Here is a 26,415-nt window from a genome sequence, read left to right on the forward strand (position 1 = left end):
TCATGGCTCGTTGCATGTTTTCTCATATTACCTCAAATATGAAACATTGTAGAATTTGTTTTTCTTCCATATACTAAACTGTACACATTGGAAACTAAGCTAATAGAATTTCAGAACTTGTTACTCAGGTAAGTGCTGTTCAACTTTGTACATTTGAAGATCAACACTTTTTTAATGTCTGTTATTTGAGGGGTTTTTTTTTTGTTTGTTTTGTTTGTTTGTTTTTTACTAATTTTGCTGTTTCCAGTGTTAACATATTTGTAACCATTTGATATATTTATGGTTGATGATTTCATTAATTTGTGTGTTCTATAAATCCACTATTGTTTCTTTTGTTTATATTTTTTGCAAAGTATAATGTAAAATAAAAAGAAAATGCCACAAAATGTATGAAGCCATACAGTGTGAATAAACACTGTTTTCTTAGTGTGTCAATAAAAATCACTAAAAACATTTTTAATATTTGTCCTGATTATTTTATAATTTATACTTGTTGTCAGCTTTATCTGTTTTTGGATAGCTATTAAGAATTACCACTATCGTTTTTAAAAATTACTTGAATTAAAAATGACTTAGTTTTAAGTTTGTGCGTGTGCGAGCATGCGCGCGCTTGCTGTTGGAACCGGATGATAAAGGGGAACCAATGCTTTATGAGCCATTCAGTTCCATCGGAAGTTTAACAGTGAAACACCCAGAAGGCGGGTTTGCTTGCAGTGCCCACATGATCCAGTAAACTTTACCTTGTGCTTTAGAAGATGGTAAGATTGTTCTTTACATATCTGTGAATGCTGAAAATTACGGGGGGAAATGTTACCCTTTATATTTGAGATTACTATTATATAGAATATATTAATCTAACGCTTTGCCTGCTTTATGTTTGCATTATGGTAGAATCTGGCCAAATTACAGTTCCCTAGTTATTGAAACATTTGGTATTCTGTGCTAAGCCTACCTTCGAGCAGCATGCAACAATTAACGTTAGCTAATTCTGAATTAGTTATTATAAACTCGGTATTATCATTCTAATTGTTTATTCTATAACTCTACTATATTAATAAGATGACCCCTTTCATCATCTCGCAGGCTGTCACTCTGCATACAGACCTTGGTGATATTAAAATAGAGTTGTTCTGTGAGAAGTGCCCGAAAAGCTCTGAAGTAAGACTATATTTTTCCTTGTTTCCTAAACACACGTTGTTTCTTGAAGAAGCGATATCTCTTTGTTCATTTATAATTCTGATTTAATTTTTCCCTAGAATTTTATTGCACTGTGCGCTGGTGGGTTTTACAGTGGATGTATTTTTCATCGAAACATAAAGGGCTTTATGGTCCAGACTGGAGACCCAACAGGTAACTGATCTGAGATTTCTTTTCCTTCCTAAAACTCAAGTCACGCCGCTGGTTTTTTATTTTTTAAGCTTATACAGTTGTAAAATGCGTAAATGCTTAGTTAATGTTTTATCTTTATATATATATATATATATATATATATATATATATATATACAGTACAGGCCAAAAGTTTGGACACATTACTATTTTTTAATGTTTTTGAAAGAAGTTTATTCTGCTCATCAAGCCTGCATTTATTTGATCAAAAATACAGAAAAAAATGTAATATTGTGATATATTATTACAATTTAAAATAATTGGTTTTCAATTTATTATACTTTAAATGATCATTTATTTCGGTGATGCAAAGCTGAATTTTCAGGATCATTACTCCAGTCTATCAAATGATCCTTTAGAAATCATTCTAATATGATGATTCATTATCAAAGTTGGAAACAGTTCTGCTGCTTAATATTTTTTCATAACCTGTGATACTTTTTTAGGATACTTTGATGAATAAAAAAAAAAGAAAAAGAAAAAAGAAAAGAAAAAAAAAGAAGCAAATGTTTTCAAGATATAAATCTTTTATAACAACAATATACACTACTGGTCAGTAATTTGGGGTCAGTAATTTTTTCTTTATTTATTTTTAAATAAATCAATAATTTTATTCAGCAAGGATGTGTTAAATTGATAAAAGGTGATAATAAAGAAGATTCATATTAAAAAAAAAAATTATTTTGAATAAATGCAGTTCTTTTTAACCTTTTATTCATCAAATATATTAGGCAGCAGAACTGTTTCCAACACTCATAATAAATCAGAACATTAGAATGATTTCTAAAGGATCATGTGATTGACTGGATGTCACATGTGACACTGAAGACTGAAAATTCAGCTTTGCATCACCGAAATAAATTATAATTTAAAGTATAATAAATTGAAAACCAATTATTTTAAATTGTAATAATATATCACAATATTACATTTTTTTCTGTATTTTTGATCAAATAAATGCAGGCGTGATGAGCAGAATAAACTTCTTTCAAAAACATTAAAAATAGTAATGTGTCCAAACTTTTGGCCTGTACTGTGTGTGTATATATATATATATATATATATATATATATATATATATAATATTTAGTTCTCTTTTCTTTGTTTTAAAACCATATCCAGTCTAGTATTTGGTTTATTAATTTATGAAAATTATGTTTTTCTTGCAGGCACAGGCAAAGGAGGGACCAGCATTTGGGGAAGAAAGTTTGAAGATGAATTCAGTGAACATCTTAAAGTATGTATTGTTGTGCATTATTATACTTAAATATATTATACCAAAAAAAAAAAGAAAGAAAATATGAAGTCCATGTACATGAGTTTGAATTTTAAGGTCTGATGATGCAAGTGTGAAAATACCTGGTCAACTTTCACAGTTACTTATGACTTGATTTGGTAATTAAAGGGGACCTATTATGACCTTTTTCAAAGTCTTGGTTTTGTTTTTGGGGTCTACTAGAATAGGTCTTCATGCTTTGAATGTTCAAAAAACACATTATTTTTCACATATTTGACATTGTTGCAGCACCTCTCTTCCCAGTCTGCCAGTAACTCTCAGGGCTGAATTTCCCAAAAGCATCGTAAGCCTAAGTTGATCGTAGAACAATAGCCAACAACGGTCTCTGTGATGCCTGTTTAGTTCCGGTCTCTATGAAGCCCCTCCTTCCGAAAAACGCAATGTTCTCTGATTGATTTGCTGGACCAGTGTGTTGTGATTGGTCAACCGCATTGAGCGTGTTTCAGAAATGTCATGCCTCTTAACTTAACCGCAAATTTTAACTCATCTAGGCCTCGTCCCATTTTTGGCATATTCCTTGGGCGGGAATTATTTAAATTAGGAATATTGTGACGTGTACATTGCTGGAAGAAAACTCAAGACTACAATCGAGGTGTTTCAGGGAGTTCAGAATCTTCAGTCAACTTCAATATCACATCAGTCTATGTTAAAAACCTCTCAACCATCTAGTCTGTGCTAAAAGTAATATTCCCAGTATCCAGCAAGCAAGTTAATGTCTGCACTAGATGACTTAAACAGCAATTTATACATCTGTCTAGTCTTATCAAACTCAATCCTCCCTTTAATGTCTGTCTTCTGTAGCACAATGTCCGGGGTGTCGTGTCCATGGCAAATAATGGACCAAACACAAATGCATCACAGTTCTTCTTCACATATGCAAAACAGCCTCACCTGGACATGAAGTACACTGTTTTTGGAAAGTATGTTTTTTTGTTTTCCTTTTTTTTTTCTTTTGCTAGTATTATATGTGATTGATCATTTCAATGAATAACCTAGCTAATAGTTGTTTGTATATTTAATTCTGTTATATGTATTGTATTAATGGTAATGAATTGTAACACAAACTCATCCTTTGTTACAGAATTATAGATGGACTGGAAACTCTGGATGAACTAGAGAAACTCCCTGTGAATGAGAAGACTTTTCGTCCTCTCAATGATGTCCGTATTAAGGATGTTACTGTCCATGCCAACCCATTTGCTGGTTGATCGATGCGAAACATGCATAATGCCTTGTATTGTAAATAGAAATATGTTGTGCCCTTTTTTTTTTTTTTGCTTTCATGCTGTTTCATAAATATGTACACACTGACTCACCTCTGTTTCGCCAATAAACTTTTACATTGTGTTTTTAAATGTAGCCGTTTTAATGTTGGGGAAATGATGAGGGGGAAAAAATAATCAGAGTAATTGTACTTTGACAAATAAAAATTTTCACGAAATTGATAGGTTTTTTTCCCCTTGTTTTGAATTTATTCTGCAGTTTGTAAGAACTATAATTTTGAAAGGCAAAAAAAAAAAACGACTACAATTTTGAAATCGTTATGAAGCTAACCCGGAAATATAGGTAAACACGCTAGTACATCCAGAGTACGTCCAATAAATTACGTTAATTCTGCATCAGTTAGACTTATATTAAAATTACTGTAACAATAAAACTGAAAAATTCAATTAATATTTGATTGACTTCATCGAAAAATAAAGTAATGGACTAAACTGTTAAAATGCTCTTGTAGGTACACGATGATGACGTAACTAGTTCACTACTAGACAAGATCACGTGAGCCGAGCGAGAGGAGAAATAAAGTTGATCCAGTCAGAGTGAGAGAAGAGGAGCTGTGAAAATCATTCGAATCTAAATGGCAACTCCAGGTGCATTTAAAGTAGGTCGAGTATACTTTATAAACACTCACTACAATATAAACATACACTTCAATATTACTAATTGAAATCCAAAAACTGCCGTTCACGTCTAGTTGCTTCTGAATTGTACTAGCGCTACGTTGCACACTAAACTGTCAACTTGACGTTTTAGGTTTGCTCTTTAAACGATAAAGTCACGCTGATAACTGGCGCAAGTTCAGGAATAGGAGCTGGCACAGCAGTACTGTTTGCCAAACTGGGTGCCCGGCTGGCGCTGAATGGACGCGATGTAGAAAATCTCACTAAAGTCGCAAAAGAGTGCGAAGCTTGTGGAGCAGTTAAGGTAAATCACACTGAAAGATGTCAAATGCAATCAAAATCATTTTAATATGCTATTATTATTTACAAATAAATACTCCTCTATGTCCCTTTGGCCCCTGTCAAATGTCTTTAGCCCTTATTGGTGCCAGGAGACTTGACAGATGAGGATACTGTGAAGAGGACAGTTGAAGAGGTCATTGCTCACTTTGGGAAGCTGGATGTCCTGATCAACAGTGCAGGAATACTCGCCATGGGCAGTATAGAGACAACAGATATGGCCCAGTATGACAAGGTCATGTCTGTTAATGTCAGGTAAAAATTGTCAAATGTGTGAGTTACATCTGTCATCTATGTGAGTCATCTGTGCATGGGATTTAGTAGATCTGGGGTTTTCAATCATTTAGATGTCACAGATCCTAAAATATGGCTATCCTCATGTGAGGGACCTCCAAACTAAAATTTAAAAGGCATATGTATATATGTGTATGTATATATATATATAGAGAGAGAGAGAGAGAGAGAGAGTATCCTGTATAAAGACCCAATTTATACTGTAAAATATTATAAATGTTTTATAATAATGGAAAATATTTAATGTATATCAAGTTACATTTTGACATGTTGTACTCATAGTATTATATGATTATAATATTATAATATATTATAATATATTGTTTATCTTAATTTGTTTTTATATTTTTAATGTTTTAATTATTTTTATTTTACTCATTTATTTATTTTATCTATTTTTTATTATTATTATTTAATTAAATTTCTTTCTTTCTTTTTTTTACACAGTTTTTGTCTAAATCTTTCCACGGACCCTCAGCCTCTGCAATGGGTTTATTTAAAGATTTATAGATTTATTTAACCCCTGCAATAAAATAATCTAAAGATGTGGATCTTTGACTTTATATAAGGACAAGAAGACACAAAGTCAAACATTTTCTTTTCTTTCAGATCAGTATATCATCTCACTCATCTCTGCGTGCCACATCTTATCAAAACTAAAGGCTCAATTGTGAATGTGTCCAGTGTGAATGGGCAGCGATCAGTGAGTTTGATCAGTTTATACATCAGCATCAAATGAGCCATAAACCATAGAAATACAAAATATTTGCTCATTGTTTTATTCATGTAGGCTCTGGTTGATATGCTTACACATTTTTTCTGTCTGTTATAGTTTCCTGGTGTACTTGCCTACTGTATGTCCAAATCAGCCATCGACCAGTTCACACGCTGTGTTGCTCTTGGTGAGGTGACATCTCAAGAATCATCAATGTTATTTACAGAAAACCGGGGCTATTTGCCGCATGGGCAAGTTGTCACAAGGTCTATTTCTCAGTAACTACAGTTTCGAGTTAATAGGCTTGTTTCCTTTATCTTTAAATACATTTCAGGTTCTGTTCTATTTATACATACAGTATTTGTTGACCAAAACAATGGTTTGGTATTGTTGCATATTACCTTTTACATTTTTGCTATTTAATTTGTTTTGAATTGCTTGGTTTCATTATTTTTTTAGTGTTTTAATTTAGCTAATAGGCTGTTTAATAGTATATTCTGTTGTGACATGACCTGCTATTGGAGAATTAAAGGGTTAGTTCACCCTTAAATGAAAATTCTGTCATTAATTACTCACCCTCATGTTGTTCCATGTAGTAAAGACTTTTGTTCATCTTCAGAACACAAATGAAGATGTTTTTAATAAAATCTGAGCGACGAACCAATGAGGTTCATTCTCAGGTGTTACGCAGCTCATTTGAGCTTCCGCAAGAACCAATGAGGTTTGTTCTCGCTCGTCAAGCAGGTTCGGTTGAGCTTCTGTTTATGTTCGCCTATCAATGTTTTATGTGAACAAAAGCATAAATTCAGTCTGTTCATAAAGCGATTGAGTCTCTTCAGAAAACTTGGACTAAACCGCTCAATTCATATGGATTAGTTTTATCTCTTTATGAACTTTTTTAAGTGACAAAGTGATAGTTGCGTGAACTATTAATGGAGGGATAGAAATAGCTCAGATTTTATTTAAAATATTATTTGTGTTTCGAAGATGAACGAAAAGGTGAGTAATTGATTACGAACTAACTCTTTAATGGTTGAAATGATAAATACAGGTGCTGGTCATAAAATTAGAATATCATCAAAAAGTTGATTTATTTCAAGAATTCAACTTAACAGGTGAACCGAATATATTATATAGACTCATTACATGCAAAGTGAGATATTTCAAGCCTTTATTTGTTATAATTTTGATGATTATGGCTTACAGCTTATGAAACCCATGAAATCAAAATCCCAGAAAATTAGAATATTACATGAAATCACACAGTAATTACACAGTGATACCATGGTCATTGAACCAGGTTTTGGTTATTTTGGCAGTGTGGGCCGGTGCAAATCCTGCTGGAAAATGAAGGAAGCATCTCCATAAAGCTTGTCTGCTGAAGGAAGCATGAAGTGCTCTGGAAATGTCCTGGTAGACGGCTGCGTTGAGTGGACAGCACAGTGGACCAACACCAGCCGATGACATGGCTCCCCAAACCAACACAGACTGTGGAAACTTCACACTGGACTTCAAGCATCTTGGATTGTGTGCCTCTCCATTCTTCCTCCAGACTCTGGGACCTTGGTTTCCAAATGAGATGCAAAATTTGCTCTCATCAGAAAAGAGGACTTTGGTCCACTGTGCTTTATTAAATCCAGAGTCAACGCAGCCGTCTACCAGGACATTTCCAGAGCACTTCATGCTTCCTTCAGCAGACAAGCTTTATGGAGTTGCTGACTTCATTTTCCAGCAGGATTTGCACCGGCCCACACTGCCAAAATAACCAAAACCTGGTTCAATGACCATGGTATCACTGTGTAATTACTGTGTGATTTCATGTAATATTCTAATTTTCTGGGATTTTGATTTCGTGGGTTTCGTAAGCTGTAAGCCATAATCATCAAAATTATTACAAATAAAGGCTTGAAATATCTCACTTGCATGTAATGAGTCTATATAATATATTAGTTTCACCTGTTAAGTTGAATTCTTGAAATAAATCAACTTTTTGATGATATTCTAATTTTATGACCAGCACCTGTATATTTTTGTAGCCAATTTTATGTGCGTTCGTAGAAATTGATTTTGAATATAAACCTGCTCTGAGAAATATACTGGAACAAACAGTGTGACAACTAGCCCTGGTCTCTCCTACTACTACTGTAGTTTGTAATTAATCCAAAGGGCTTGGGTATTACTACTGTACAAATAAGTGTTTTCTCACCTTATGTTAATTGTAGAGTTAGCATCGAAGCAAGTACGAGTCAACTCAGTAGGGTAAGTTTCTTTCTGCTGTTATTTTTTTATGTGCCATACAATTGCTACATTGAATACAAAATGACTTGAAATGCTTTGACTTTACAGCCCAGGAGTAATTATAACAGAAGTTCACAAGCGTGCAGGACTGGATGAGGACCAGTATGCTCAGGTCAAATGCTTTATCTAATGCGAGAGTGTTTATTTCACTGTAATGTACGTTTCCAATTAATCACATGTCATGTGTTTTTTGCTTTGCTGCAGTTCCTTGAGAAAACCAAGGTGACCCATGCTCTCGGCAGACCAGGGGAAGTAGAGGAAGTAGCTCATGCTATCGCCTTCCTGGCATCTGATGCAGCAACATTTATAACAGGTGTAAATCTTCCAGTGGACGGAGGTCGACATGCAATGTGTCCACGATAACACTCTGCCACCATGATAGAGCTGCCATAAAATTAAAGAAATAAACATAATTGGACCCGATTTGAATGTTGTAATCCTTAATGTATTATACAAACTGTCCACGTTTATTTGTATATAGCACACATGACAAACATTAACAAAAGCAAGTGCACATTTCATGCAGTATCTGCAGTTATTTATTAACGAGTCACAGCGATTCTCTCCAAATTCTGGCATGTTTACACGGATGGAAGTATGAAAACATTCATTATTGACCAAGAGTTGCACATAGTGTTGGAATACAGCTGTCTGCAAATGAGGAAGTAATACGTTAGCATTCAAAACTGAAATACAGTCAGATCAGATGTACCGAAACAATATATTTTAATCTTTACAAAAGATATGACAGTCAAATGATGCCACAGCAGCATTCAAAATCAGTTTAATACCTTGAGACCTTCAGTTTGCAAAAAAAAGACATTAAAGCTGATTTTGACTGCACATGTATCTACCAACCAGCAGACGTTAATGACTTACAGTAGTGGTTCTCAACTTTATTTTTATTTTTTTACTCATAGGCCCCCCTTTGTCCAAGACCAGCGGTGTCCAATCTTGCTCCTGGAGGGACAATGTCCTGCAGAGTTTAGCTCCAACTGCTCGGAAGTTTCTAGTATGCCCAAGACCTTGATTAGCTCTTTCAGGTGTGTTCAGTCGGGGTTGGAGTCCTCCAGGAGCAGATTTGGACACCCCTGTCCAAGACAATATTTGAAGTCCATCCTAAATAGGCTGTTATGTACCTTTGGTACATCTGTTGTAATAAAAATAAATAAATATAATGTCAATTTAATGTTGCAAATCGTTGTCTTTTTGTGTTTAATATAATTACATTTAAATCATTTGGCCTGGTTTCACAGATGGCTTAGATTAAGCCATGTGTAGGCTTAGTTAAATTGGAACATTTTAGTAGCTTTTGTACCTAACGTGCCTTAGAAAAAAACATTACTGCTGTGCATCTTGAGACAAAACAATGGCACCGACATATTTTAAGATATGTCAGTGCAAGTTGCTTTCTGTTAAAACAGCTCAAACATACATTTTAGTTTGGAACTAGGCTTAAGCCTTACCTGCGAAACCAGGCATTTAAGACTTACTTACTCTTGGAGGTTTGCCGAGGCTCCCTAGTAGACCCCGGCCCCCTGCTTAAGAACCACCGATTTACAGAATTGTGTCTGCAAGACAAACTTATATTGATATGAATTTATAATCCTTCAAGCAAACTGCCTTCGTTGGCATTGTCAAAACTGTTTTTTCCATGGATCTGCTTCAGGTGTTTACGGAGAACTGGTTTATGTGCAAACACCATGTCACAATAATTACAACGGTGTGGTTTGTCCCCACTGTGAAGGTTCAGGTGGTCTAGCAGCGAGCACTTCTGGGTAAAAGTCTTTCCACATATCTTACATTGGAAGGGTTTGATGCCGGCATGGACGCGCATGTGCCGGTGCAGGTTTCCTTTCTGGGTAAATGTCTTTCCACACAAGAGGCACATAAACAGCTTGTGCATCTTCAGATGGTTGGCGTAGTTCTCCAGTTGACGGAACACGCGAGCACATTTCGGGCACTGGTGGTACCACTGCATTCCTTTATCGGAATTCCTTGAGCATCCCCAAAGATTCCCCTTCCCCGAGCCACTGGTTCCAGGTGGGGACAGCGAACATTCAGCTGCAGGGTTAACGGTGAGCTCGGCAGGCCGGGTTTCCACTGTGGAGTTTATCAGGGAGTGTTGTGGCTCAGGTGAGCGCAGTTTCGGAGAGCGACTTGAGCGACTCTGGAAGTTCTCAGACATCCGCTCATCTATTGATTCCACCTTAACAATGCTAATGGGACTGTCCTCATCTCTATTGTTGCTCTGAGAGTTTCTAAACACAGGAGGAGACTTGGGCTGTATGATTACATCATCATCATCATCATCATCTTCTTCTTCAATGAAGTTGTCTTCTCCATCATTGTTTACCTCATCCTCTTCATCACATACCGTCTCCACAGCTGGTGGGCCACGCTGTGCGTTATAGTCCGAGGGCTGTCGAGATGATGCACGCTCGTCTTTAACCTCGTGTGGTTTTATGAATTTATTTAGAGCTTCGGTGCACTGTTCTACAATATGACCCATCTGTAGGAAACTAGCAACGGTTAAGTAGTGTACTAATTCCAGCTCCGGGAACTCAAGAGTCCCAGTGTAACAAGACAAAAGAAGCCTCTGTCCAACCTCTGCATCCTGCTGTGTAGATATTTGTACTTCATGTGAGTCCTGAAGGACAAACTGGTCTCTAAGGAAAGGGGAGCCAGCAGCAAATACCACTTTGTGTCCAGGCACTTCCAATTCATTGATGCGGATCACTACATCACAGAAACGTCTGTCTCGACGAAGAGCATCCATCTTTTGAAGCATGGAGTCCCCAAACGTGGGAAAGTTGAATTGCAGTATCACCCCGTCCTGAGCCATGGTATACTATTAGAAAAATGTACAATTTAGTAGACATAATAGATTTAAATCTTATAACCCTACTGTACAATCCAGCATTACTGGTCACCATTTTAAGATATGTTTATGCTGGATTTTTCAGCAAGGGCACCATATACTTTGTGTCTACCTGTATTACTATGTTTCCAAACGCACGTGTTTAGTTAAAACATTTATAAGGCACATAATGTCATGATATTTAAATGTATATGCTGGTCTATATTTTCTGATAGCACAAACGTTTTAAGTTGACACGAGGATATTAGTGTGGTTAGTACAGGCCTGGAAATTGTGCAGAGCTAAACCAGAAACTGGATGGACGACAGTAAAGAATGGAGGAAAACTAACGATGAAGACACATCGTCATAGGAACGAGGTAAATATAATTGTTTATTTAAAATATGAATACCTGCGGCAATTGTTTTTTTTTTTTTTTTCTCTCTCTGGGTGTTTTGTTGTCCTGGAGATGAGCATACAGCGCCTGTGTGTTTAGTGTTTTGCTTGAGACGGAAAAGGATGTGTGCTATAAGACAGCAGAGCTTCCCGATTGGTCGGGAAAATTTAAAGGGCCAGGACACAAATACAGGTGGCTCATTGTGAAAACAACCCTTACATTTATATCGGCAGTTTTAGGATTATTTTGACTTTTCTTAACAGCAAAATAAAGATTTATTTACATTTAGGCCTTTTAATAAAAAAAGTTTAGTCATCCAACAACAGTTAAAATACTTCAAATAGTTTACAGTAAAACATCGAAACTATAACATTCAAGCCTTACTTTATCTGACGTTTAAAGACGGGTTATTAGTATTATTAGTATTACTACTAGTAGTAGTAGCAGCAGTATTTCTAGAGTACCAATAAAGGCTTTCAAGGTTTCATTACTTGTGACTTAGTCCACTTTTCCATTTTTTTTTTTTTTTTTTTTTTTTTTTGTGGAACCACGTACATTAGGCTATAAAAGAACATTTTGATGATGAGGAAGATGATGATTTCTAGAGGGCAATTAAGGCTTTCAGAGTTTCATGGGAACCCAAAAAAGAAAATGTTGTCATCATTGAGGCCTACCTACTCACCCTCAAGTTGTTCCAAACCTGTATGAGTTTCTTTCTTCTAACCCATTCTTTTTTCTTTTCTTTTTTTGCTATGGAAGTCAATGGGTGCCGTCAACTGTTTAGTCACCAACATTCTTTCAAATATCTTCTTTTGTATTCAATAGAAGGAAGAATCTCAAACTCTTTGAGGGTGAGTAAATGATGACTACATTTTCATTTCTGGGTGAACTATCCCTTTAACCCCTTTAACTGTCACCCCCATTTTTGGGCATAGACATGAAAATGCACTATACAAACTTAAACAGCTGTAATTCATGAATGCTTTGGGATACCCCAAGCAGATAAAAGGTTGGTCTCTTTTGAAAGAAGACACTTGGAGGATTATTGCTGAAGTGGAATAATTAAAAAATATTAATGTTTCTAAAAGTTATTAAAATGTTAGTTTATTGCTATGAAAATTTGCTGTAATATTTTTTTTATTATATATATATATATATAAATTAGGTTTCTGTGAGACTTTTAGTTGGCACACCACAAATGGCCACAAGGAGACACCCTTGTTCATTGGTGATTCCCAAAGGTCACTTAGTTGCTTGAACTGACATCTGACACCACAGCACAAACAGAGAGAGAGAGAGAGAGAGAGGGGTTTTTTTTTTTTTTTTTTTTTTTTTTTTTTTTAAACTTTTCACAAACATTTTCACTTTTCTATTCAAATTGCAACTGAAGCATGAATAAGACTAGTAAATAGTGAAAGAAAAGAATAATTAAATACAAATATTGGAAAAATAAATATCAAACTATTTCCAAACTTTGAACTATTTACAAACTATTTACAACTATATACAATTTTTCACAACTTCTGAACACTACAATCTATTTACATCATGGCAGTAATTGAAGCAATCTCGCGCTTGGAAACACAAGTAGGATGCACATCTCTGGCAGAGCACAAGTGTTTTCCGATGGCACACTCGGCATCTTCGCCTGGGGTCATCGCTTTTATTAGTGATGTACATTGGCCTGTGGCAGATATGGCCTGGGGGTTCTCCTGTCATGTGAGGTGCTGGAGCAGGAGGAGCAGGAGGAGCAGGAGGATCAGGAGGAGCAGGATGAGCAGGAGGAGCAGGCTCACTTGGAGGCATCCAGTCTGCAAGCTCCATAAACAAATCTTTACTGAATTCCCGCTGTGTTTTTGCTCTTTGGTTATGAGCAGCAGCCAACTGCTGGTGCAGGATGAAGGCATTTACCACTGCGATGTCAATAAAGTGGTAGAAAATCGAGCGGTACCACTTCTTGGTCTTTTGGAGTACTTTGTAATACCCGACAAGATCATCAGAGAGATCAACTCCTCCCATGTACCTGTGTGGAAAATAATAGAATATATTTCAAATCTAAATGCAAATGTAGCCAAGTAAATAAAATATGAACTCATTTGTACAATTGTTGTACACAACACCACTGAATATATTCAACTCACTTGTTATAGTCATGCACTGCAGTAGAGGTATAGGTACAGTGAGTTCTGTCCATCCTCCAGCTCTCGTCTTCACCCTCCTCCGTACGGTGTGATCTATAGGATAAAGGTATGACTCTGTAGTTAGAAGCTGAGGGCTAGGGGTTCGAGCTGGTCTAAACACAACCTCAGGTGGTGGGATGTCGGGTTCATCTGAGCTGTGCCATCTTGCCTCAGTGATACCTGAAGAAACAGCAGGTTGAGTACGTCTCCCTCTTCCTCTGCTTTGCCCTTTTCCTCTGCTTCTCCCTCTCCCTTCTTCACTAAACCCACTGAAAGTAGATGTAGTAGCTGATGCAGATGAGGTTGAAGATTCAGAGTCCTCACCATCATCATCTGAATTCCTATTGCAACAATAGTACAAACTGAATATAAAAAAAACTAATATGGTACATGCAACTATTGTACAAACTGAATAAAGCATAAAACTAACATAGTACATGCATCCATAATTCAATTATATACACACATCTTAATGTATACTTATCATACAATTATATATTTACATCATATTTACAAATAACCCAGTAAAATTAGTAAAGATTGTGTAATAGAATAGAAAAAAATATATCACACACCGTTCTAGGGTTGAATCGGACATTTCCTCTGGCAAAATCACGTCTGGTTCATGATCACTTGAATGAAGATTTGGCTCATCATTGTTTGATGGATGATTTTGCTCATCATCACTCGACATACAAACCCCCTCAACAACTTCTAGCAGTGTAAAACACTTTTTAGGCCTTGGTGGATCCATCTTGTGAGTGTGGCAGTGGTGAATGAGAGTGCAGTTCCCTGGCTCCTGCTTTCTGCTCTGCACATGTATAAAAGTTCAGCAGCATTTCCAAACAGGAGGTTGATTGTGATTGGTTTGCAATTAGACCTAAATAAAGTTTCTATTGGATAACGTTTGGGCTTTCAAAGAGGTGATTTGCAAACTGATATGCTGAAAGCAAAGGCTCTGACAGCTCTGTTTGGCTACTGAGACTGTCTTGCCTTGCTGTTATTGGGCATAACATTGTGAAGGTGGGCTCTTGCTGGTCAGAAGACTACCAATAAAGCAATTAGTATATAGCAAATCCACATTATAATTATACTAATTATTATAACTATATATACTAACATTATAATTCTCATTCAAGACAATATACATGAACTATGAACTATGAACTATAATATATATACATGAACTATAATACTATATATTATAGATGGATTTTCTCTATTTTTATAATATTATTTTATACATTTCAATTGACAAATACTAGAATATATGTTTTATTATGATTTTTAGCATAAAAACAGAAGTTTCAATGATTAAATGGGTGCATCGAACTCCTGTTATGATGCAGATTTTTTTAGGTGCACTCTTGTCATTAATACATCGATTACTCTGCCTACATAATTTTTAACAAAAAAAAAAAAAGTGGAAAAATATCTATTTAGGAGTCTTAGACCTTTCCAACGATATATAGTTTGTCATGATTAGATTAGGATTTAATAGTAATATAGTGAAGTAAACTTAAACAAACCAAGCTGTGTTCTACCACAAGGAGGCAGTGATATAAAGAGGAAGTGCGTTCACTCAAGTTTTTTTAATCAGTTATAACATCTCGATGACTATGATAATTAAATTAGACATTTACAGTTAGCTACAGCAGTATTTGAGACGGTTATGGTCGTTATGGTCTCCTGTGGAGGGGAAGATGGCTATTGACATATAAACTGAATTTGAGAGATTTCTACTGAATGGAAGGATTATGATATTGAAAACACTGTAGCTGCTGAAAACAAACCCTCTTCATTTGGCAAAGGCAGTGTTACGCGGTTTTAAACAGTTTTTTTTTTTTTTTTTTTAAGTTGTAGCCTAAATAAAAGAAAGATAGGTTTTACAAGAATAGGCCTTCTATTTCAGTCTTTCAAAATGTCACGTTTAATTAATAATGTGTTACTTGCCGTTTCTACTCTAAATATTCATAAAAATTAGCCTAGCTTACTTGCAGTTGTGTCTAGTGAAAATTGGTTTAAAGTAGCTAAACCGGTTTCCCCTCAGTGTATAGCTTGTAATGTCATTTGCTACAGTAATAATGCTGTGGTTCACAATGGTAAGGCAGAAAAGAAAATCAGAAATGTCTTTTTAAGTTTCTCAGGGATAACAGACACCAAACAAGAGTCAGAATACACTTTGGCTGTTCAAGTTTATTGTAAGTGCTTCATTGTATGTATCAGTATGTTTACCCATCTGCACAATGGTTTATATAGGATAATACGCAGGATGCAAGATGCTCACCTTTCACACACCTTTATTTGTCAGATGTGCACTCTATATCCATAAAATATAAAAAAAGACAGAAATTTCAAAATGTTGTGAATTGTTTGAGGGGGGAAAAAACTTTCATATTTGAATCTGCCCCATATTGAAAATGAATAATTGAGTGGGGTTTTTGGTGCTCTTGTTCTAACATGAGTGTTACATTTCCATAATATGACCTAAATATATACATCATAGAGACATTTCATTGAGTTAATGTTCTGGTCAGCATTAAAAATGAATAGGAAATTCTGACTTGCACCCATTAAGCCTGTCAATAGAATTATTCAATGCATGCGCAATCTTTGCACTGTAGCATATACTGAAAGCCAGGCTGTTTATGACTTTAATACAAGTTTGTACAAAGTGCTTAAATTTCTGAGATGTCTAAAGAATATCATAGCAAAACAAAGCTCTTGTTTACCAGGACTGATTGGGTGTGAGTATCTTCGGTATTTCGCCCAGAAACCCTCACAAAAGCAAGACATTTGACACTACAGAGGTTTGGTGTCAGGGCTTTTTCAGTCATCGTTCTCAAAGTGAGGCTGTCTTGATTTCGTCGTTCGGCTTGGTTTCTCACATGTGACCAGGCAGGTTCAAATCCCCATCCACAGATACATTTCATTTTTCTACCACTGCCTCTAAAACTAGTACTTGATTCAGGATATCAGCTAGTATCGCATGTATTTAGTTTCACTGTGTGACTTTCGGTCTATACTTTTAAATGACCCGCTCTATTGCGACTCGCCTTACAGAATCAGACCTAAAGAAAGTGAAGAAGAAATAATATCAGTGCACAAGCTTCACAGTGAATAGAAATGCAAGAGAATAAAAAGACATTCAGACAATTAAGAGAGAGTATGAAGATGTAAAGCCTTGTTATAGCTTTTATGTGGCAATTTCTACCATGAAGAAAAAGAGGTGGTAGAAAAAAAATCAAGACAGCTGACACATCACTAGTTTGTAATAACTGAAATGTTTATTGACTTTTTTTGGTGAAATGATGAACAGATCACTGATAATAGTCTTTTGATGTTTTGTACTTTGTCTACACTTATCACAAGGATATGGATGCCACTTTTGAGCCTCAGACTCACTTTTTTCGTTCTTCAATCTGTTCAACTTCACTGGATTCATCCACCACCTTTCCATTTACCATGGTCTGGGTGACCACCTTGACAATCTTCCTGGTTCTCACTTCAGGCTCTTCTACAAAAGGCAGAAAAAAAAAAGAAAAAAAAAAACAATGCTAAAACTAAGAGGCATGATAATTTATGCAAATTCAGTGTTTTAAATCTAAACTATTGAACTACTCAAGTGGTCTTATTCCTTCCCTTAATTTATTGTGCAGAGTTACTCTCAAAGAGTTGTGTTGTCAAAAAAAACAAAAACATTTTGAACATTTTCACTGATTAGCAGGATGTGTTGTCACATTATATGGGGCAAGTTGTCACAACGTAAACCAGCCACAAAACAGCCTCTCAGCAAAATTCATGACAAAATTCTCGAAACTGCAGATATCTTAAATGTAATGTACAATATTAAACCATTCCAACAAATGTTATACATCAAGTTATAAATCAAACTTTTGTTTTAGCCAAGAACAGTTTTTACGTAAAAATGTATATTTACTAAAACATAAACACAAGGAACAACTTGACTCAACTTGACATTTTAGGTTAAAGTCTTCGTTCATTATAGCCCTATAGCTGACACTTTCCTGAATGTACAACAGTGTTGTTTCATTGTGTCTGCTTATTTTAAAAGCTATGATATAATTGTAATTTCAGATTGTAGGGAGTTTTGTGGATTTTACAAAACCACTACTCGAGAAAATAAGCATTTGTAAGTATTAAATAAACTGAATATATCTTGAGTTTTGGTCTTTATAGAGTTTTATAGTCTATAGAACTTTCCATTCAGACTTACTTTTAGGAGTGGCCATCTCTTTCATCCTGAAAAACAAAAAGGAAACAAATGTCACATCTGATTTTATATGTCAGAGACACTCCAGTCCACATCATCTGTTATGTACTGAACTGTAATGTGTCAATTGAGAAACCTCTCTCAGTTCTTACACTTCCTCTCCATCCAGCAGCCTTCGGTAGGTGGCAATCTCCAGCTCCAGGTTCTGTTTGATACGCAGTAACTGCTCGTAATCAGTTTTGATTCTTTGCATGTCCAGGCGCAGCTGTGAGAGCTCGTCCTCCAGCTGTGTAAGTGTGCCCTGAAGACGCTCGATCTCAATCGCGTACTTCTGATTCGTCTCTCCGAGGTTCCCCTCAAGAACACCAACCTGAGGTGGGCCGTAACATTCATAACATTTTCAATGTGAAAGCTCAAAGGTTTTGAAAGAAGTCTCTTATGCTCACCAAAGCTTAATTTATTCGATCAAAAAATACAGTAAAAACAGTAATATGGTGCAATATGATTACAATTTACTTTAATATATTTGAATTTTCAGCATCATTACTCCAGTCTTCAGCGTCACATGATCCTTCAGAAATTATTTTAATATGCTGATTTGCTGCTAAAAAAAAACAAAAAAACATTTATAATGTTACAAAAGATGTCTATTTCAAATACATGCAGTTATTTGGAATTTTGTCTTCATCAAAGAATGCTAAGAATATTGATAATAAGAAGAACTGTTATTAATAATTGAGCACCAAATCAGCATATTAGAATGATTTCTGAAGGATCATGTGGACTGGGGTAATGATTCTGAAAATTCAACAGAAATCACATTTTAAATTATATTGAAATGTATTAAATTTAATCAAATAAATGCAGCCATGAGCATGAGATAATTACATTTCAAAAACATTCAACAAATCTTATTCACTTTTGACCAGTTGTGCACATGTTTTAGGTCAAAACCATTATTAGAGGTGATCACCATCAAGAAATAAACTGCCCATCTGCCTGATCTAAAACCAGCATGTGTGAACGACTATTGAACAACCCGCTGAAAGGTCTTTATCACCTGCCATGAGATGAAATGTGTTTTTAGACTGTCATCACATCACTTATGTCATGTATTACAGAGTGATTTATTATACAGGAGTAAACATTGTTTGCATGAGGACGAACAGCAGATGTGAGGGGACTGTGGTTTCCTGTGCTGAAGAGCTAACCTTGACACATTCTCTGGATATTGTTGACAAACTATGAACTAAATTATTGCAGATCTAGTTAAAAAATGAATAGTGGATTTGAAGATTGTTTCGATTTGCAAATGAGTAATATAACATAAGTAATGGGTGGAAAGAAGGTTGGGAAGATCTATAACCTCTTGAGTTCAAGCAATTCAATCTTGGACATTTGAACATGGGTATACAGTATCTTCCCAAATACAAGCTACTGAATGACCTCACTTGTGTTCTAAAGAAGACATTCAGAGATTTTCAGGGAGATGTTAGGGTTGAGGCTTTGGGAAATGAATTTCATCTTGGAAGAAAATGGTACCCATTTTATATGGATGGAAAAAAAGTAGTAGCACTGAGCAATTTGTCTGGAAACTTTGTTGTTATCTTGTATATAAAGCGCTCAAAAATACTTCAGAACATTTTAGAGACAAGTGACTGTTTTTGCCTCTTCCCAGGGAAGATCTGGTTGCAACAAAATAACATATATGTATCAACTATAAAAACTTCCCCTCTCTCCTTCAAAAAGTGACATTGTTTCCTTAAATATCATAAGGGGTTTTAAAATCTAGGGCTTAGGGACCCCCAGTGGGCAGCAAGAAAGTACTTGATAATCCATGAAAATGTAAAAAAAAAAAAAAAAAAAAAACATTTACAGAAATATTTTTATATCACTCAAAACTGAAATATTAACTTAGTGAAATGTTAATCTCAAATACATATAGTCTGCAATATTTTCCAGATAATAATTTAACAATTTGGTTTAGCTTGATGACAATGTAAAAGTCAATAATTTACTTAATTAAACTTTGTTTTCTTTATTATATCATCTTATATCATATATATCTATTTCTATCTATTTCTATCTAAAAATGCTAAATATAAATGTGCATACATAGATAGATAGATAGATAGATAGATAGATAGATAGATAGATAGATAGATAGATAGATAGATAGATAGATAGATAGATAGATAGATAGATAGATTTTTTTATGAAAATAATATATATTTGTATATTTAAAATATAAAATTTAAATAAGATATATATAATTTATAATTTATATTTAGCATTTTTTAGACATCTTTGCAGCATGTTCATGACCAGCCAAACAACTGGAAAAGTCAAGCAAAAATAAAGTGGGAGACACTTTTTTCCAGGAAATTATGGGGATACAACTATTCAGAATGACCCAGTGTTCTGAAGTCAAACACTGGCATGTGATATTAACAGATATCTTTTACTTCTTGATTTGTTTCAATAGGATTTAAAAGTCATACAAAAATCTAGTGGGTATACAAACCGCCTGTGCAAAAGCGTAAGCATAGTCACACATTAGCCCTTTGACCAGGTGTAACGCAGCAGTGAGGATAAACACTGATTCACATCACCTGTTTGCGCAGACTGTCCAGTTCCACCTCTAGAGCCTGCAGGAAGCGTCGTCTTTCACTGAGCTCACTCTGAGCACATCTCAGAGCCTCGTTGCTCTCCTTCACCTCCGACTGCACGTTCTCCAGCTGTCACATATAAACCCACCACACGTGCTTCTTGTATTACAGAGCACACCTGTGTTTGCAGTCAAATCATCAGTCTATAAATAAATGTTTGGGGTGTGTTGGCTGTTGGATTGTACTCTGACCTTCTTCAGATACCACATCTCAGCGTCCTCTTTATTCTTCCGTGCGATGCTCTCGTACTGCACCCGTAGCTCCGACATGATGGCTCCCAGGTCTGGGCCCTGGGCTGCGTCCACCTCCACGTTCACTTGCTCGTTGGCTAGACGGGTCTTCAGTGCGCTCTTCTCCTTCAAGGAGACAGACAAATCATTTTCAATCTCACCAGACAGTTAAGCACTTAAATTGTTTAAATTGCACTACACTCTTAACCCTCTTAATGCTTTCGGGTCCGATTTGACCCAGAAAAGGTAAAGAAAAGAACTGTTTAAGAACTGTTCACTGAAAGCTTCTTTGGGGAACCAAATATTTTTGTTTTATTTGACAAGAGTATTTGTGCCATCTTTCTTTAAAAATAAATGCCAGTTGATTTGATATATTTTTATATAGTGCAATAGTCTCCATAGGTATGTGGCTTATGTGTCCTAATATTGTAGGCTACAATTGCCTATTTGCAGTCTTGTCAATGTTTTGCTCTGCAGATGCTCATTGTAAAGTCATTAATGTGTTTAGGGCAGTGTTATTATGGTTAATTAAAACCATAAAAAAACATCAGCTAAAGATAAATCAGAAAATACAAAATTAAAAACTATAATAGTAAGATACTAAAATAACACTGGTTTATGGTTAAATGCTACATTTCAGTGGCGCCACACCTGTCTGTCCAAACACTTCTTCCCCTACTCTATGTTTGTGGACATGGGTGGGTGTGTGTTTATGTGTGTGTTTTACACACTGATTATTCTATATATTTATCTAAAGAAAACAACTTGATAAGGGTGTTGCTATATGTGCTGTATCTACTGTGAAGGCAACATGATCTTGCTCAAAACATCTATGTAATAGGATATTCTAACTAACATTGTCGTCACAGTATGTTCATATGCCTATTAGATTTTTATATTGTAGAGAAGTGGTTAGGTTCATAGTTAGGCAATAAATATATATGTGTATAAATATAATATAAAGGATTCCTGAGGACTTTTATAAGTTTCTAAATCTATGTAAATTCTTTTCAGGTGCTGTGCTGTCAATTTATATTGTACATTATTTTCAGCATATAAACATACAAAAATGTATGTGCAAACTTTATAAACACTAACAAATATTAATAAGAGTCAGTTATTTGTTTAACCTCATCATGATTCTTCTTCAGGAAATAGAGCTCCTCTTTCAGACTGTCCAGGTCTCCTCGGAGGGTTGCGATGATCTGATCATGATCAGATTTGGCTCGTCTCAGAGCATGGCAGTCTCTCTCAACCGACTGGCAAAGGGAAGCTTCTGCTTCCCATCTGTTTATAAAGAAATAATATACCAAATTAAACAAAATGGTAGAATACATTTCATAATGGATCTTTCTCAAGGATTATAAGGAGGAACAAAAAGAGCAAAACTCACTTGACCCTAAAGTCATCTGCTGCAAGCTTGGCATTGTCAATCTCCAGCATTATACGAGCATTCTCCAACGTCTTTTTCCTCACCTAGAGAGCAGAAGTTTGATTGTAACTGTCTGTAAAGACACAACTGAACATTCCTGCTACGTTATTGTCTTAACCATAGCAATAAACAGAAGTTAAATTCCACTAGATAACCGAACCTCTTGTCCGATCGCATGTGCTTGAGCCATCAATCCCTCAATGTCGTGACCCTTGGGTGATCGCTCAGTCATCAACTGTTTAATCTTCAGCTCCAGGTCAGCGTTAGACTTCTCCAGGGTCCGCACCTTTTCCAGATAGCTGGCAAGTCGGTCGTTTAGACCTTGCATGGTCTCCTTGTCACTGGCACCAACTCCCAGACCATTCAGTGAGAGGTTGCTGAGGATGTTTAGGCCATTTCCCAGAGAGGTGGAACGAGACAGGGACAGACTGCTGGCTGAGGAGAGGGACACTGGGACTTTAGAGCGTCCCCGAACCCCAAAATCACGCATAGACATGCTGGAGAAAGACGGCTGCCGTCCAAGAGAGTGACTGTGCATAGAGAAGCTGGAGGTCATTGTGCTCGCAGAACCAGAGAGGGGGTTTCTGTATGTGATCTGTTGGTAAAGAAATATTCATTTTTTGTTATACTCTGAATGCAGCTTGTCGTTCATAACTAGAAAACTCAGAATACCAATAACTCTCCATTTTACCTTTTCACTCTTCATTTGCATGTGCTTAGACAGATTTGTAATATTTAAGGAGTTATTTAGTGGTTTAAATGAAATGCTGCAGTGAAGAATTTACCATACAAATTGTTGGAGATGTGGGAGAAAATGTTGCATTTTAATGACAAAATCCCTGCCTTCACACAACAACAAAAAAAGGTAATTTGGTTGCAAACAAAGAAGAACATAGACTTTGTGAAGATGAAATGTAATACTTACATGTATTGTATCCAAATGTAGTGCAGCGCCTGTGTGTTGGTTTTTGTCCAGAGAAGAACTGTTGGCTTTTATTTGTAGTTGCTCATGTGATATATGTGCTTGGACTCCTCCTGAAGAGCTGTTGACTATGGAAGTCTATTGCCAGCCAATCACATCCCTCCACAGGTAAAGGATATTTCCTGACTGAAACCCCCAAAAAACAACAACAACAAAAACACTGATATTTTCCCAAGGCATCATCCACAGATTACAATGCACATTTTATTTTGAAAAATGTCAGTAACAAATTATGATGCTTTCATTAAACCATTGCTAAAAGACTTAGTAATACGTACACACACACAAAACATTTCTGAAAAAGGTTAATACAATAAAATTCAAAAGAGTCCATTGTTGTTTTGACCCAAAAATATTTTCTTTTATGTTCCACATTAGAAAAGTTTGGAACAACATGATTTGTCTTTTTTGGGTGAACTAACCAAGATAATTAACTGACAATTACGGTTTATAATAGAAGTGACTTCATATCCGCTGTGGGACAGAGTGTACTGCAATAACCATAACCCATTTTTTTCTGAATCTTGTGTAACCTGATTTACTTTAGAGAAGGGGGAAAAGTCCATTTCTGTACATTGACACTATTCAGCAGATACAATGACCTGTAACCTGAGAACTGCTTCACACAGAGACGGTTCTCCAAAGCCTCACTAACCAGGAAGAAGCTTAAACAATGAAAAGAGTAAGAGAGAGCAGAAAGCCAAAACCTATGAGAAATGTTTCTATTTGGGGAGGAGGTTGACCTAATTACAGGTAACACACTGTGACTGAAAATCTGAATGAATTCTTGTATTTAGATTCAAGATTTGATTCTTGGTGTTTTTCATCTTTTGTGACGCTAGTTTATATTGTTAACAAAAAAATATCCTCACCATGTTTTTTGGACATTTACTCGGCTACAGTAATACCGCATTCTGTTAAGTATACCTGTGAGGTGTAATAGTGGTGCATAAGATGGTGATGCATGGTACTTTGATGTAAACCATGGTACTAAATGATTGCCACCATGCTCCCTCTATCTAAATAGACTAAATAGAAGTAAATCAGTAAAGGCAACCCTTCCATCAATAACATGCACTATTGTAAATAGAGTCAGCACCATCATGTGGGCACAACTGAAATGGCACACTGATGTTGTGCTTACTTTGTGCATGGATAAAACAACCACAACTAAAAATGATTTAACCCTTATAAACATATGTTAACATATGGTGTATATACAGAAATGACTATTGTATAATACGTTTATTCAGCAAGGATGCATTAAATTGATCAAAAATTATACAAAAACATGTACTTTTGAACTTTCTTTAAAAAATCCTGAAAATGTGTCAAGGTTTCTACACAAATATTAAGAAACACGGTTTTCAACATTGATGATAATAAGAAATGTCTGTTGAACACCAATTCCGCATATTAGAATGATTTCTGAAGGATCATGTGACTCTGAAGACTGAAGCAGCGACTGCTGAAAATTCAGCTTTGCCATCACAGGAATAAATTACATTTTTAAAATTTAGAATATTTTAAAATATTTCACAATATTTCTGTTCTTTTTGAATTTTTGTTCAAACCAATGCAGAGTCTTCTTTCAAAAATTACCTCAAACTTTTGAACAGTATTGTACACTACGGCGGGGAAAAAAAATAGTACATTTTAAAAATTTATCAGTATAGTAAATTGTATAGTAGACATTAAAGGTGCACTGTGGGAAAGAAATTACCCATAAATGACTAGGTAGGACAAGCAGTTTTAGATCGGTGTTTGACCATTGAGGTTTATTGTAAAGCTTAAGTGTGTCCAAATCAATACAAGACTAAGAGATTCTTCCAAGAAATGGTGACATTAATGGACAGAGCAGTAAATCAATGCATCATGCAGTATTCAGTGCCTGTAACTGCCGGCCTGGTCAACAATGAATTGCTCGCTGAATGAATAGTTTAATGGTCATTACTTGATTGGACATTTTTTAAATTGTGATTGCCCTTAAACAGACACAGGAAAAAAAAAAAATAGAGACTTTCAACATCCACTGGAATTATTACATACCAATGAACATGAGTGAATAAAATACCTTGATGGCTGTATTATATTGGGCCATTAGATGAACTGACAGATAATTGACAATTATTGCTAGAGTGCAAGAAAACAAATGTCGCCAGGGCTGTGGATTTTAAGATGCAGTCAGAAAATTGTCCCAATTCTTTAGCCATCAGACAAACAGAGACTAGATATAAAGATGTCAAGCTTGGCATTCTTTTTTCTTTTTCTTTTTTTTTTTTTCCTTTTTTTCTTATTTTTGGCAAATGAATACATAAGATGAAAGAGTACACTTTAACTACATGACAGTTGGAAAATCCTAATCCCAATCAAGTAAAATGTTTCTCGGTTCATTTTATCCATCTCACGTTTTGAGCAACTTTTGGCATCAAATTAGCACCGGATATACTGACTATTAAGGATGTTAAAAACAGATGTGTTCCGTATTATTGAAGAGTCACCATTTTACAATTTCTAGTCAATCATATGATAGCTTTCAAAATCCTTTGAACTCAATATTCTCTTATAAAGATGACAGTTGTAAATATACACCTGCTACAGCTAATAATTGGAAATCAATAATTACATAACCATCTAAACAGAACTGATGTTTCTTGATGGATTGTTAATAAAAGTTAACTTTTTAAATGTGGAACACTATCGTTTGAGGTCAGCAATATTTTTTTATTTTATTTTTTATTTAGTATTATTATTTTTTTATTGTCTCATGTTCTCTTATGTTCAAGGCTGCATGTATCTGATCAAAATAAAAAACAGTAATACTGTAAAAAAACACACACATATATTACAATTTAAAATACCATTTTAAGTAAAACTGATTACTGTTTATATAATACATTTTATAATGTAACAAATATATTTTAAAATGTAATTTATTCCTGTGATGGCAAAGCTGAATTTTCAGCATCATTGCTCCAGTGTTCAGTGTCACATGATCCTTCAGAAATCTCTGAAGGAAACATTTCTTATTATTTTGGCTTAATATTTTTATGGAAACTGTGATACATATTTTCCTGATTGAATAAAAAAAAAAAAAACATTTAAATGTATTTATAGGCTAATAGAAATGTTTTGTAGCATTACAAATGTCTTTACTGTCATTTTGATCAATTTAATGCATCCTTGCTTAATCATTTCT

At 35.3% G+C, this 26,415-nt stretch overlaps 4 protein-coding genes across 5 annotated transcripts; 2 read left to right on the forward strand and 2 right to left on the reverse strand.

The window, feature by feature from the left end:
* The first annotated feature begins 623 nt into the window (after positions 1-623).
* On the forward strand, positions 624-4,129 carry ppil3 (peptidylprolyl isomerase (cyclophilin)-like 3). The gene is made up of 6 exons (XM_079871622.1): positions 624-758; positions 1,084-1,158; positions 1,257-1,350; positions 2,558-2,625; positions 3,487-3,605; positions 3,767-4,129. The coding sequence occupies exons 1-6, from the start codon at positions 756-758 to the stop codon at positions 3,891-3,893; spliced, it is 486 nt and encodes a 161-aa protein (XP_079727748.1). The 5' UTR covers positions 624-755; the 3' UTR covers positions 3,894-4,129.
* On the forward strand, positions 4,120-8,595 carry LOC307158752 (3-oxoacyl-[acyl-carrier-protein] reductase FabG; the record flags this gene model as incomplete). The annotated part of the gene is made up of 8 exons (XM_079871621.1): positions 4,120-4,567; positions 4,720-4,890; positions 5,002-5,180; positions 5,829-5,922; positions 6,052-6,121; positions 8,157-8,193; positions 8,281-8,344; positions 8,437-8,595. The coding sequence occupies exons 1-8, from the start codon at positions 4,544-4,546 to the stop codon at positions 8,593-8,595; spliced, it is 798 nt and encodes a 265-aa protein (XP_079727747.1). The 5' UTR covers positions 4,120-4,543.
* A 1,169-nt stretch (positions 8,596-9,764) lies between these two features.
* Positions 9,765-11,592, reverse strand: zbtb26 (zinc finger and BTB domain containing 26). 2 transcript variants are annotated; one of them, XM_079871620.1, is made up of 3 exons: positions 11,505-11,592; positions 10,036-11,083; positions 9,765-9,803 (listed from the first exon to the last, which is right to left on the reverse strand). In XM_079871620.1, exons 2-3 carry the CDS (start codon positions 11,075-11,077, stop codon positions 9,790-9,792), a joined length of 1,056 nt encoding a protein of 351 aa, XP_079727746.1. In that variant the 5' UTR covers positions 11,078-11,083; positions 11,505-11,592; the 3' UTR covers positions 9,765-9,789. The 2 variants fall into 2 exon arrangements, with proteins under 2 accessions (XP_079727746.1, XP_079727745.1); XM_079871619.1 differs by lacking the exon at positions 9,765-9,803 and having other exon boundaries at positions 9,814-11,083.
* A 5,419-nt stretch (positions 11,593-17,011) lies between these two features.
* On the reverse strand, positions 17,012-23,306 carry krt1-c5 (keratin, type 1, gene c5). Its single transcript, XM_079872873.1, has 9 exons — positions 23,160-23,306; positions 22,395-22,829; positions 22,196-22,278; positions 21,933-22,089; positions 20,764-20,928; positions 20,516-20,641; positions 18,056-18,273; positions 17,907-17,932; positions 17,012-17,186 (listed from the first exon to the last, which is right to left on the reverse strand). Exons 2-9 carry the CDS (start codon positions 22,788-22,790, stop codon positions 17,071-17,073), a joined length of 1,287 nt encoding a protein of 428 aa, XP_079728999.1. The 5' UTR covers positions 22,791-22,829; positions 23,160-23,306; the 3' UTR covers positions 17,012-17,070.
* Positions 23,307-26,415: the final 3,109 nt, after the last annotated feature.

This window comes from Squalius cephalus, assembly GCF_949319135.1.
Source record: "Squalius cephalus genome assembly, chromosome: 5".
Taxonomy (NCBI): domain Eukaryota; kingdom Metazoa; phylum Chordata; class Actinopteri; order Cypriniformes; family Leuciscidae; genus Squalius; species Squalius cephalus.